General features: G+C 35.3%; 1 protein-coding gene and 1 pseudogene across 3 annotated transcripts; one reads left to right on the top strand and one right to left on the bottom strand.

Moving 5' to 3' along the window:
- The first annotated feature begins 891 nt into the window (after positions 1–891).
- Positions 892–6,708, top strand: MTO1 (Pyridoxal phosphate (PLP)-dependent transferases superfamily protein). 2 transcript variants are annotated; one of them, XM_028240820.2, is made up of 11 exons: positions 892–1,621; positions 1,975–2,078; positions 3,565–3,638; positions 3,731–3,899; positions 4,234–4,293; positions 4,405–4,608; positions 4,695–4,781; positions 5,339–5,446; positions 5,652–5,747; positions 5,872–5,990; positions 6,315–6,708. In XM_028240820.2, the coding sequence occupies exons 1-11, from the start codon at positions 1,165–1,167 to the stop codon at positions 6,436–6,438; spliced, it is 1,602 nt and encodes a 533-aa protein (XP_028096621.2). In that variant the 5' UTR covers positions 892–1,164; the 3' UTR covers positions 6,439–6,708. The 2 variants fall into 2 exon arrangements, with proteins under 2 accessions (XP_028096621.2, XP_028096622.2); XM_028240821.2 differs by lacking the exon at positions 5,652–5,747 and having other exon boundaries at positions 1,039–1,621.
- LOC114296550 (phosphate transporter PHO1 homolog 3-like) lies at positions 6,314–11,536 on the bottom strand (annotated as a pseudogene). The gene is made up of 13 exons (XR_014346794.1): positions 10,624–11,536; positions 9,795–10,118; positions 9,630–9,678; positions 9,477–9,548; positions 9,260–9,389; positions 9,037–9,155; positions 8,688–8,946; positions 8,491–8,595; positions 8,355–8,399; positions 8,072–8,209; positions 7,632–7,910; positions 7,417–7,556; positions 6,314–7,166 (listed from the first exon to the last, which is right to left on the bottom strand). The product of XR_014346794.1 is annotated as a phosphate transporter PHO1 homolog 3-like (transcript).

Below are 11,536 nucleotides of genomic sequence, written 5' to 3'. Positions count from 1 at the left end.
TTTTCAAGAAATTTTTTTTATGCTTGTTCTTAATGCATTAAAGTGTTATTATGAGGGTAAGACTTGGGGGTTGAGAGAAGTTAATAAATGTTAAGATTTTTTTTAAAATAAAAAAATCAAGAAATTTAGATTAGAAAATTGGAACTCTCACAAGACTTGAGGTTAAAAATCTCATTTTGTTTAATATATAGTATAGATAAATAATATATTATATATATATATATATATATATATATATAGATTATAAGATGAGAGAAATAAAGTGTTATCTTATTATAATTGAGGAGATCTTATAAAAAAAACGTGTAGACATGAATGCCCTCCTATTTTATTGTGTTTACAATTATCTATATATGTGAATTGTGATTTTTAATTTTTTTTAAATGTATTATTTTTTTCCTTTTTTTATATTATATTAAAGTTTAATATTTTGATAATAATCATATGTGTTGGACTTTTCAAGGAATTAAATGTCTTTTTTTTATTATATTATATTAAAGTTTAATATTTGATAATAATCATATGTGTTGGACTTTTCAAGAAATTTTTTTGATATTTATTCTTAATGCATTAAAGTGTTATTATGAGGGATAATAATCATATGTGTTGGGACTTTTCAAGGAATTCATATGTGTTGGATTTCAAAGAATTTTTTTTATGCTTCTTCTTAATGCATTAAAGTATTATTATGAGGATAAGATTTGAGAATTAGGAGATATTAATAAATGTTAAGATTTTTTTTTTTAAATCAAAAAATTAAAAAATTTAAATTAAAAAATTCAAACTCTCACAAAGTTTAAAATTAAAAATTTCTTTTTATTTAATATATAGTATAGATATAAATTTTACGTAATAAAAATAAAACGTATATCCTTTTATAATTTTTCTCTTGGTATGCAATTAGTTTCGTAACCAACGCCAGCCTGTCAACAGAATCCCAATTAACCCGGCTTAACCTAAAATAAATCTAACCATCTAACCATGGTAAAAAAACAAAAAAAAATTAACCGTAGTTGGGCGAATTGGCGAATCTATTGGGCCACGCGATAAATAGACACAAAGCCAGCGCGCGTAATTTCGGACTTTGTGAGAGTTCTCTTTGAACTTCTTTCCTATTTTCAGAGAAGGCGGCGCCACAGCAAAATTGCGGTTTCTACCCTCCCAATGGCCGTCTCCAGCTATGCTAGGGTTTTCCCGTCCTTTCAGTGCCGTTCAGATCCCGACTTCTCCGGCATCCCTCGCCCCGAGAACCAGAGCTCCGGCCGATTCTCCAGGCTTGGGGAGAGTCGCGGATTGTTCGAGGCCTCCGGTCTTTCTTCTCTGATCTTCAGGTTCCCTCCCAACTTTGTCAGGCAGCTTAGCATCAAGGCTCGGAGGAATTGCAGCAACATAGGCGTCGCTCAGGTCGTTGCGGCTTCGTGGTCGAACAATCAGTCTGCGTCTGGTTTCTCCTCCGCCGCCGCTCTCTCTCCGGTTGAGATTTCGACCGGAGATGAGGAGGAGGCGGTGGTGGCGGTTGATAATGTTTGTTGTAATGATACTAATGTACAGATTGACGGTTTGATTGACGAGAAGCCGTATTCGTTTTTGAGCTCCGATGGGAGCATTGCAGTTCACGCCGGTACGTTTCTGTATATCTATATGTTGCGTATTTACATTTGTATATCTTTGATTTTGATTTTGATTTTGATTTTTTGTCTTTTTGATTTGTTGATTGTGAATTGTGATGGTTCATTCCGTTAAGAGTCCATTCTATTGCATTAGACAAAATCAATTGATGTTTCAGCCTTGGAATAAAGGGGTTTCTGATGTTTTATAATGTAATTATCGTACATAAATGGATTATGTTCAAAGTCCTTTTATGTGTCATTCGAGTTTGAATAATAATACCCCCACATGACTAGTTTCTTTGCAACATCTATGATTATAGTATGTGATTAAGCATGGATTGATTTTACATTTTCTCAATCTCAGGTGAAAGGTTAGGTCGCGGGATAGTTACTGATGCGATAACTACTCCAGTAGTTAATACGTCTGCTTACTTCTTCAAGAAAACTTCTGAGCTCATTGATTTTAAGGTATGCATCATGGTTGGATTTGCTAGTTTGGCATTAAATGTTGTTATTGCTCTACACCAACTAAACCTTTCAAGAGAGCGTTGTTTTTTTTGGATAGGCAAGTCATATTATAACCAAAAAAAAAAGAAAGAGATAGATCATGAAATTCAATACACATCTTTTTGTAGGAGAACAAACATAAATAAAAACAAACTACTCCCTCAAAAAAACAAACTAAGTTTATAGAAGAAAAGCACAACATACATAACAAGAAGGATTCAAAATTTTCCTCTAGCCCTCTTCAAGTTATGAAATTGCGCTTTAAGTTTTCTTCGGTTATCTTCCTTTGTAGTCTCTCCATTACTGGAGTCACTTGGAGATGGGCACTCTCTATTTAGGCTCTTTGTTTGGCACAACTCCTCTTGATTTAATTTTCCATTCCCTAACTCTCCCATATCACACAATTCAAGGACATCAAAGGCATTAGATGTTGAGAGGGCAGAAGACTCTGTCTCTCTCTCTCTCTTTGTTTATTACTGTTGTTAAACCTTGCACACCATCTCTCTCATTTTTCTTCACCACTTCCCATTTAGTTGAAATTTGTATTTTAGTCTCCTTGACTCTCCACTATTTTTTGGAAGATGGAGGGTTCAAAGTTTGACTTCTAAGGGCACAAATTAATGGTATAACCAAAAGTCTTACAAATATCACACCTTTGAGGCTTTTATGGAACCTCAACTTGAATCTTATACAGGTCACCATAACCAAGATTTGGCACTTAAATACATATTCTCACAAACTTATGTTTGTTTCTCTTGAACGTAGGCTCATCCAAATAAAGAGGCGTACCAATGATACTAGCAATGCAACCCAAAGCCTCTTCAGTCCAAAGCTCCAAAGAAATATTATACAACTTCACCCACAATGGCATACTCAAAAATTCATACTTTGTTAGTTTTAGTTCAAGTTGTCATTTTTTAACAACAATCAATCTAGCCCCAACGTAATAGGGGCCATCTTCTAAAATTTTGTTCATAGCCTCTTCACTTTTTACTTTAAAAATAAAAAAACTCATTATCAATGGAGACAACATCCTCAAGCAAATTTTCCTAAACTTTCTCTGCCCAAGTTTTCACATAATGAAAAGAGAATCTTTTATCAATGAAGTATCCAACAAAGACATTTTTTCAATGAGAAAAGCCTTTTTTTAAGATCTCAATAGGAATATTGTACATACCATCTACTAGGTTTTCAATCTTATGGGAACCTATTTTATACTTCAATTTTGATACTTTGTTAATCTCTTCTTTAAGTAAAGAGCTCCAAGCTTGTAGAGGCTTACTTGATATAGCAGGTGTATCACCTTCACCCTTGCCAGATTGTAGCGAGTTTATTTGATAATTGCTTGATCAATTGTGTTGCATGTTTAACATGATAACAATGACTCTTTGCCTGCAACGTGGGATTAATTTGGTATATTGAATTAGTTCTTTGATCTATTTGGTAGGAGAAACGCCGTGCAAGTTTTGAATATGGACGTTATGGAAATCCAACGACAGTGGTTGCGGAGGAGAAGATAAGGTCTGTATTCATTTTTATTTAATTATTTTCTCCGTGTAGCACTTGTACCATTGAATGCATTTGAGGCCATGTATTTTTTCTAATTGAAACAGCGCACTTGAGGGAGCTGAATCAACCTTGTTAATGGCATCTGGAATGTGTGCCAGTACTGTCATGTTGTTGGCATTGGTACCAGCTGGTGGGCATATTGTGACGACGACTGATTGTTATAGGAAGACTCGGATATTTATTGAAACTATCCTTCCCAAAATGGGGATCAAGGTATGGTTTCCTCTTATTGGGACTGTTTCCACACTGTTGATTGCATGTCTTCAGATCAAGGACCAATTTTGCTTGTCAAAAAAAAAAAAAAAAAAAAAAAGGGATCAATTTCAGATCTGTGAGATACTTATGGATAAAAGTTTTTTAAATGTCTCTCTCTTTCTTTTTGTGAAATTCAAGGTTATAGATGAGAAAATTCAATATCATGTTAAAAAACGATGGCAAACTCACCCTGATAATTGTGTTGGTGCTTTGGTTGAATCCAAAGGATTGCTGTTCTGTACTTTCTAATTTTTACGCTTATTCCTGATTTTCTTCCACAATTGAACTGCAGGCCACTGTGATTGACCCTGCAGATATTGGAGCCCTTGAATCTGCACTGGATAAAAATAAAGTGAGTATTGAAGGAAGTGGTTAGCTTGTTTGCTTCAAGTTTCCATTGGTAGTCATCATATACAGCAGAATCAGGTTTTCTTGAATAGATTGACATTATTATTGGATGCAGGTTACTCTTTTCTTCACTGAGTCCCCAACCAATCCATTCCTGAGATGTGTTGACATTGAATTGGTTTCAAAACTTTGCCACGATAAAGGAGCACTTGTCTGCATAGATGGAACATTTGCAACACCTCTCAACCAGAAGGCCCTTGCTCTTGGGGCTGACATTGTTTTGCACTCCGCAACAAAATTCATTGCAGGACACAATGACGTATGTTACTGTATTTGTGAATCTAGTTTGTTAAAGGATTACTAACGTTAAACCATTAAACATAATTAAGTATTATTCTGTTGTAGGTCCTTGCAGGTTGCATCAGCAGTTCGGAGAAGTTAATTTCAGTCGTTCGTAACTTGCATCATATTCTGGGTGGTGCTCTCAACCCTGTGAGTTATCATTCTTATTTTCTTCATTTTAATTTTAAATTTTTTGTTAGACCGTTTAGGAATTCTTGGTTGATGAGTCTTGTTACATAATGGCGCTATTTGGGAAGATGAATTTTTGGTTTTTTTCTACTAAAAGACAAATTGGTTACAAAACAAAAAAAAAACAAATCCAAACAAAATATCACATTAAACCCCATAATCATTTCACTTTTTCTCTCACAAACATCACATCCAATCACAAAAAACCCAACTATCTTCCCAAACACAATTTTTTTTCTCCAATAATATCCTACAACTAAAAAAATCAACAAAAAAACCCACTTTCCAAACACCTACAATATTGTTGTGCACCACCTTCATAAATTTATACCACTAAGGAAATGCAATGTAATTTCCAATCCACTAACACAAAAGACTTGTTCACTGTCAGTCATATAATTTGGTCTCTGAACCAAACAAAATGTTTTTGGGGTTTTACCATGCTTGAATTATTTCACTTTTGAATCTTACTTTGCAACATGAGCTTGTATCATAATAAAGGGCCTTTCCATTATCAGAATGCCGCATATCTGATCATCCGAGGCATGAAGACACTGCATCTTCGTGTACAGCAGCAAAATTTAACAGCATTGAGGATGGCCGAGATTTTAGAGGCACATCCTAAGGTACTTAAACTGCCTTAATTTCCATTCCCGTCACTCACTTTTATCCCAAACACCCGAACTACAACAACCAATAAGAAGCAAAATTTTTCTTCTTCTAGCTTCTTTTCAGTCCCATTTGTTTTCCTGTTGGTTTTCGTTCTATTGCCATGATGATGCTTATGCCATTTATTATTACCATTGTTATCATTGTCATCATGATTTACAGGTGAAACACGTTTATTATCCGGGCTTGCCAAGTCATCCAGAGCATCATATTGCCAAGCGGCAAATGACTGGTTTTGGTGGTGTGGTTAGTTTTGAGGTCGGTATGGACAACAGCTTTGATGAGCAACTGGCTGATAGTTATTTTTCTAGTCTTCTGATTGTATTTTGGTTTATTTCTGCATTTTGCTGAAGGTTTATTGCTATATTATTTTCCATTTCAGGTTGATGGAGACTTATTGACTACTGCAAAGTTTGTTGATGCTTTGAAAATCCCATATATTGCCCCATCCTTTGGAGGTTGTGAAAGCATTGTGGATCAGCCAGCAATAATGTCTTACTGGTATATTCTCTTCACTTCTTCATCGTATAGTAAGTGAATATGTCTCATCTGTTTATGGGGACAAATTCCCCTCGAAGCATAGTTAAAATGTCTAGGTAGTTTAAACTTCTCTAAATTGGTGGTTGTACAATTTTAATTTTCTTTAGACTTTTTTTTGATAAGTAATTTTAATTTCTCATAACTATAGCTTGTTTTATGCAATGTCTAAAAAGAAAATGTTTTACAAAATTATAATTTGTACAATTCAGATAAACACGATGTGCCTATTTGTTACTACTGTACATGGTGTTAGAAGATAATGTGTTTTGTCATGCATTTGAGCAGGGATCTAAGCCAATCTGATAGGGCTAAGTATGGGATCATGGACAATTTGGTTCGCTTCAGCTTTGGAGTTGAAGACTTTGAGGACATGAAGGCTGATATTCTTCAGGCTCTGGAGACCATATAGAGTGGTTCACCTGCACCGCTGTTTTCCTTTTTATATTGTTATATTTTGGGTATGTGCTCACAAAATGTTCTCCTTCACTTTACTAGGTTTGTCAGTTGAACAATCCTAGTAATAATGTCTGTTTTCCTTCTGTGATGTGTGCTTTCTTGTTTTTGAGTTTAACAACTAGCACGTACAATGAGAAATGAACTTCAAAGTGTTGTAGCAATGAGTTTTTGCTCATCTTCATTCCACATCTTTTTAAATTTTAATGCCGTTCAGTTCTGAGCATTTCTGTTGTATATTCTTTACGAAGAAAGTGAGCAATTCATGGTGATGGAAACGACTGTCAAGTATGGAGAACCATTTGTTCTCTCGATTGTGGACTGCATTCAACAATGGTGATAAGTGATGCCGAGTCTTCTGATTTTACTGTGACATACTTATCGGCTGCATTGTCTGGTCAATTGTTCTTGGCTGCATATAGAAACTTATTTTTTCTTTTGCATTTGGTACACTTCCGATCTTAAGTATTGAAACTTTCTTGTTTATGTTTGTTGTCGTTCTGTAGTTCTCATACTTATTCAAATACAGTTACCGGCCAAAGAATAATAACAAACCAATCCTCCCTGTTCTGTACAATAAATAGTTATGATGTGTGCTTCTCTTCATCGTCGTAATTGAAAGGTAAGGGTACTGACTTGAATACCTGATATTTCTCAACGTTGGTCAAGTGCTCGTTCTCCAACCTGATCAGAAAAGACATAATCCAAATATAATCATGAAAAGTCATTCTTGTGAAATGTTCGATGAACTGAACAGTTGAATTCTTGGGTAGATGAGTTGGCCAGTTTTTGTCAAGTTTTGTTTTGTTTTGTTTTTTTTTTTTATTATAATGAATTTATTGTCTTTTTTTTATTGAATTTATAGCCATCAATGTTGGCTTGCCATTGTTTCTGGTCTACATTATGAAGGAACAGAAATCTAAAACATACATACCTGAAGAAATTTCATATACCCCTATGAATGATCTCCAAACAAGCTACAATTGCAATCACAGCTGTTCTATGCAGGAATGGTGCTTCATAAAATCCTAGAACTGATTGCATCCAAGCAAGTCTTAGCATCACATCCAGTACCTGCAATTTTCATATCACACATACTTTAGTAAAAACAAAAATGCAACCTCAATAACTCTTTATTCTGGTACTTACTATTGCTACAAAGTATACACTTTTGTTTGATATAAGAAGCTTGTCCCTTAACCACGGGTTTCTAGAATTCCTTCGCATAAGTCCCCAGTCTATGACGATGTCCCAATACGTGCTAGCGAGTGTTGCAACAGCTGAACTTGATCCGGCCATGATCTTCCAAATCTTTCCCCACTTTTGATCATTACCTGTTCTCATTACGATGGCCACAGTTGTTGAGCAGTACTTGAGTGTGTTAAGTGCATGCATATAATTTCCCTCTTCAAACAAGCGTCGTAGGCACTGTAACATTAGGGTCGAGTATATTGTAATGCCAAAAGAAAAGATGCTATGTCATTGTTGCATGCCAAGATGTGTACACGGTGCATATCTAGCAGGACAGAGAGGCTAACAACAAATTAGTGTCATTTGTGAGTGCTAAGTGTTAGTTAACATAAACATACCTGAAGCGAGCATAGCCAATATGGAATAACTGAAACGACGATTCAGAAATTCTTAAAAGTATCACTTTGGTTGCACTTGTTTGATCTCCTCTTGAAGTCTTCCCAACCGTAAAATTCTAAAGATCTCAATGCCTGCACCTGAAACAGATTAGCCATACCTGTTACATAGTTTTTCTGAAAAATTAGGAGTAAATGTATGCTTGGAATGTGAATGGACTGTGATACAAGCTAATTTTGAAAGAGCAACTGGTCTCGTTTTGATGGCATAAGCGAAATGTCTAACCTGGCTAGTGAACTGATCTGCCAAGAAGAAATCGGGGAGGGTAACCTGAAAACAGAGATAATTAATTAAGATTAAATTTCAATCATACCTTTGCATATTATAGATATTTCGCCATAGAAATTCATAGTTGTGTTACCTTATATAAAGGAGCACAAAGACAGTGAAATGCACATTTTATAAGGAAGAAGCGATTTGAACGGTAAACGATGTTGAAAGGACAGAATGTTTTAAGAAACACCAGCTGCAATTAGATATTGACACGGTTTACGCTCTTAAAAACATTACAAACATTTCATAGTCAAAGATATTATTGTATAAGAAGATCAAAATTACAGTGACGAGTCCCAGAGGGACTAATTCAGTTATTGTTCTGAAGCTTCTTATTCTTGGGTCCATGTCCATGTCCAGATTTGAGATTACACCAGCCAGTGTGAGAATTGCAAGACCAGAACCGAGGAGGAGGACTTCTCCATAACCCAGTTCTGTCCCTAGCTTGAAACCAAATAAAAAGGGATAATTGATCCGGAAACGCTTCCAAAAGTATGTGTTTCCAGCGTACATAATCATGTGCAGGACAATGTATCCAAACAAGCTGCAAAAAAAGTGAATCTAACAAAAGGGTTAGAGAGAATATGATGAAATTAAAAATAAATGCAAACTAGCTATTAATTCCTCGACATACCTGCAAAGTGGAAATATGTTTTCCATGTACTGCCCACGCGCCTCGCTCTTAAGAAGATCTTGCTTGTATGAGCTCAACAATAACCACTATGAGCGCTATTAAGCAGCCAGAGAAAAAACCTGCAAGAGAAAAAAAAAAAAAAAACGGTTTGGGAGAATTCTTGTTGATTTCATTGTTGAGAGAAAATCAAAAACAGTTTCAGTGATGTACGTCATGTTCTTACCCAAGAAATATGTTACTCTATGCCTTTCCCTTCTAGCTTGTGGCCTTAGAGTATTGATTCCTTTTTTGCGATTTCCATTTGAGAAGTGCATTATGAAAGTAGACTCTACTCTTTCCATAAGCCTAGTAACCTGAGGAAGCACAAGATTGACCGGAAGGCTCGTGTCAAGGACTCGATCTTGCTGACACGAAACAGAAACTCATGAATTGCATTAAACCTCATCACAGGTTCCAATAAAAGATTTGTCTACCATCTCTAAGTAAGCCTTCGATGCATTCCTTGAAGTGATCTGCACAATTACTAATTAGTCAATATAGAAAACAAAAATTCAGCTCAGGCCAATTATGAAGAAAACCAAATTGTGTGAGACCTTGTCGTACTTCTTCATGATCTTAGAGAACGCCAACTGATTCAAGAAACTGAAACATCAATTACAAATATGTCAGGAAAACTCAGAGTTGAGGAAACTAACTCTTTTTTTATTATTTTATATATATATATATAAATATATTTTTTTTTTATTTAATGAAATTACCAGTAGCTTTTGAGAAGCCGTAGCTTTTGGTAGAATTCAATAAAAGCCTGTCTCATTTTTTCTTCCACTTTCCTCAGCTCCTGCTTGCTGAACGATAAGTCGGATTTTGAACTCATGATGATATTTTTCAAAGTTGAAACTGGAGTTTCAGGTGCGATATTGATCTTTACACAATTCAATACTTCTAATGAAGTGGGCCTAAAGCCTGCAATAATATCTGCCTTCTACTGGTTTTTTTATGGTTACTGCTGGTTTCTGGTTCATCTTCCATAGTTCCTTCAGTGCTCATCTCAACTTCTTGAATAGCATCCATATGTGACCTTACTTCACATTCAAAACAAAGATTGAAATTTTAAGAATATAACTATGAAAAAGGAGAAAAAAAAAAAGGGAAATATCAAAGGAATCTCTATGCATATGATCCATGATTTTGTTTTCCAGATTGGCAACATCAAGAAAGACTGACACTGTACTTTTCAACAATGCTTTTCTCAGCTCATCTTACATGCGACATCTCTTTTCTGGGCAATTAATCATCACAATAATCTACAAATTTTTTGTCATATATCAAGAATAAATAGGATAATATAAATGCTTTAATACCCATATATGTGCTTTAGAATTTTTCTCTCATCTCCCCTCATCAAATCTCTCTTGTTATATACATATACATATTACACCTAAATTTTTGGCAATTTGATGACTGAGGAAGATGAGTTGAATTTGGAATCGGTTAGCAACAACAAACAATTTGGGCATTTTTGAAAAAACAAAGCTTCAAAACTATTCTTAGTTGTATGATTAATAGTATATACATCAAGAGCAGAACTTATGATGGTTCTCCCATTACATGGCTTACTTTCATTAATCTCTTGAGAAGTTGTTGATACAATGACAGGTTTATCGACCTTGATCCGAAGAGCAATGAGAGCATTCATTTTTTTGTTCAACTCCTCTGCCTCCTTTATCAATTCCTTCACTTTTTCCCTATAGAACTTGATCACTTTGTTGAACTCATCATCAAGCCTCCTAAAGAACACAAGTTCGTACTCTCCTCCTTCATCCGAGGACATGAGAAACATAGTTTCATAGTAGTTCCCTTCCGGTGACCCTTCTTCTTGCACTGCACTCACCAGTATTACCTCACCTTCATTGTTCTTCTTTGGGGAAAGTCTAAGGTTGTTGCATCGGCTTGTAAGCCCGCTAAAGGCTCTGTAAAGCGATAGTCTTCGCTTCAGAGAGCCTTTTGGGGTACGTGCAATATTTGGTGATGATGCATTCCTTTGTCGAAAATGCGAGATGTCTTTCAAGAGAGTTTTGAGATAGTTGTAGGCCATGTATGCTTCTTGCCATTCTTGCACCATCTGTGAAGCAAATTCCTTCCCAAACTTCATTGTTCTTGAACTAAACAAGGTTGACTCAATTAGGTTGAGCCATCAATCCAGAAGAGTCAAGAGAAAACCAATGTTTAAAATTGTTGCAGAACTGTAGAGGACACAGAACGAATATGGATAGACAAGATTTTTTCATGAAATGGGTCTCACCAACTATATCTGTAATGTGTAACTGTTTTTCTTTTCATTTGGTGTTGATCATACCCTCTTACTAATTTCAACAAACAATATGAACGCACATAAAGATCATATCAGAATTTTGAATCATTCATCTACATTTAAATAAACTAAAAATTCAAATGTAGATAGTATTAAATAAGCATAAATCAGTCCATGGCTGAGAGAGCA

This window comes from Camellia sinensis, chromosome 1 (assembly GCF_055761805.1).
Source record: "Camellia sinensis isolate YWXY chromosome 1, ASM5576180v1, whole genome shotgun sequence".
Classification (NCBI taxonomy): Eukaryota; Viridiplantae; Streptophyta; class Magnoliopsida; order Ericales; family Theaceae; genus Camellia; species Camellia sinensis.
The sequence above is the reverse complement of the archived record's forward strand: the minus strand, read 5'-3'. Positions and strand labels throughout refer to the sequence as shown.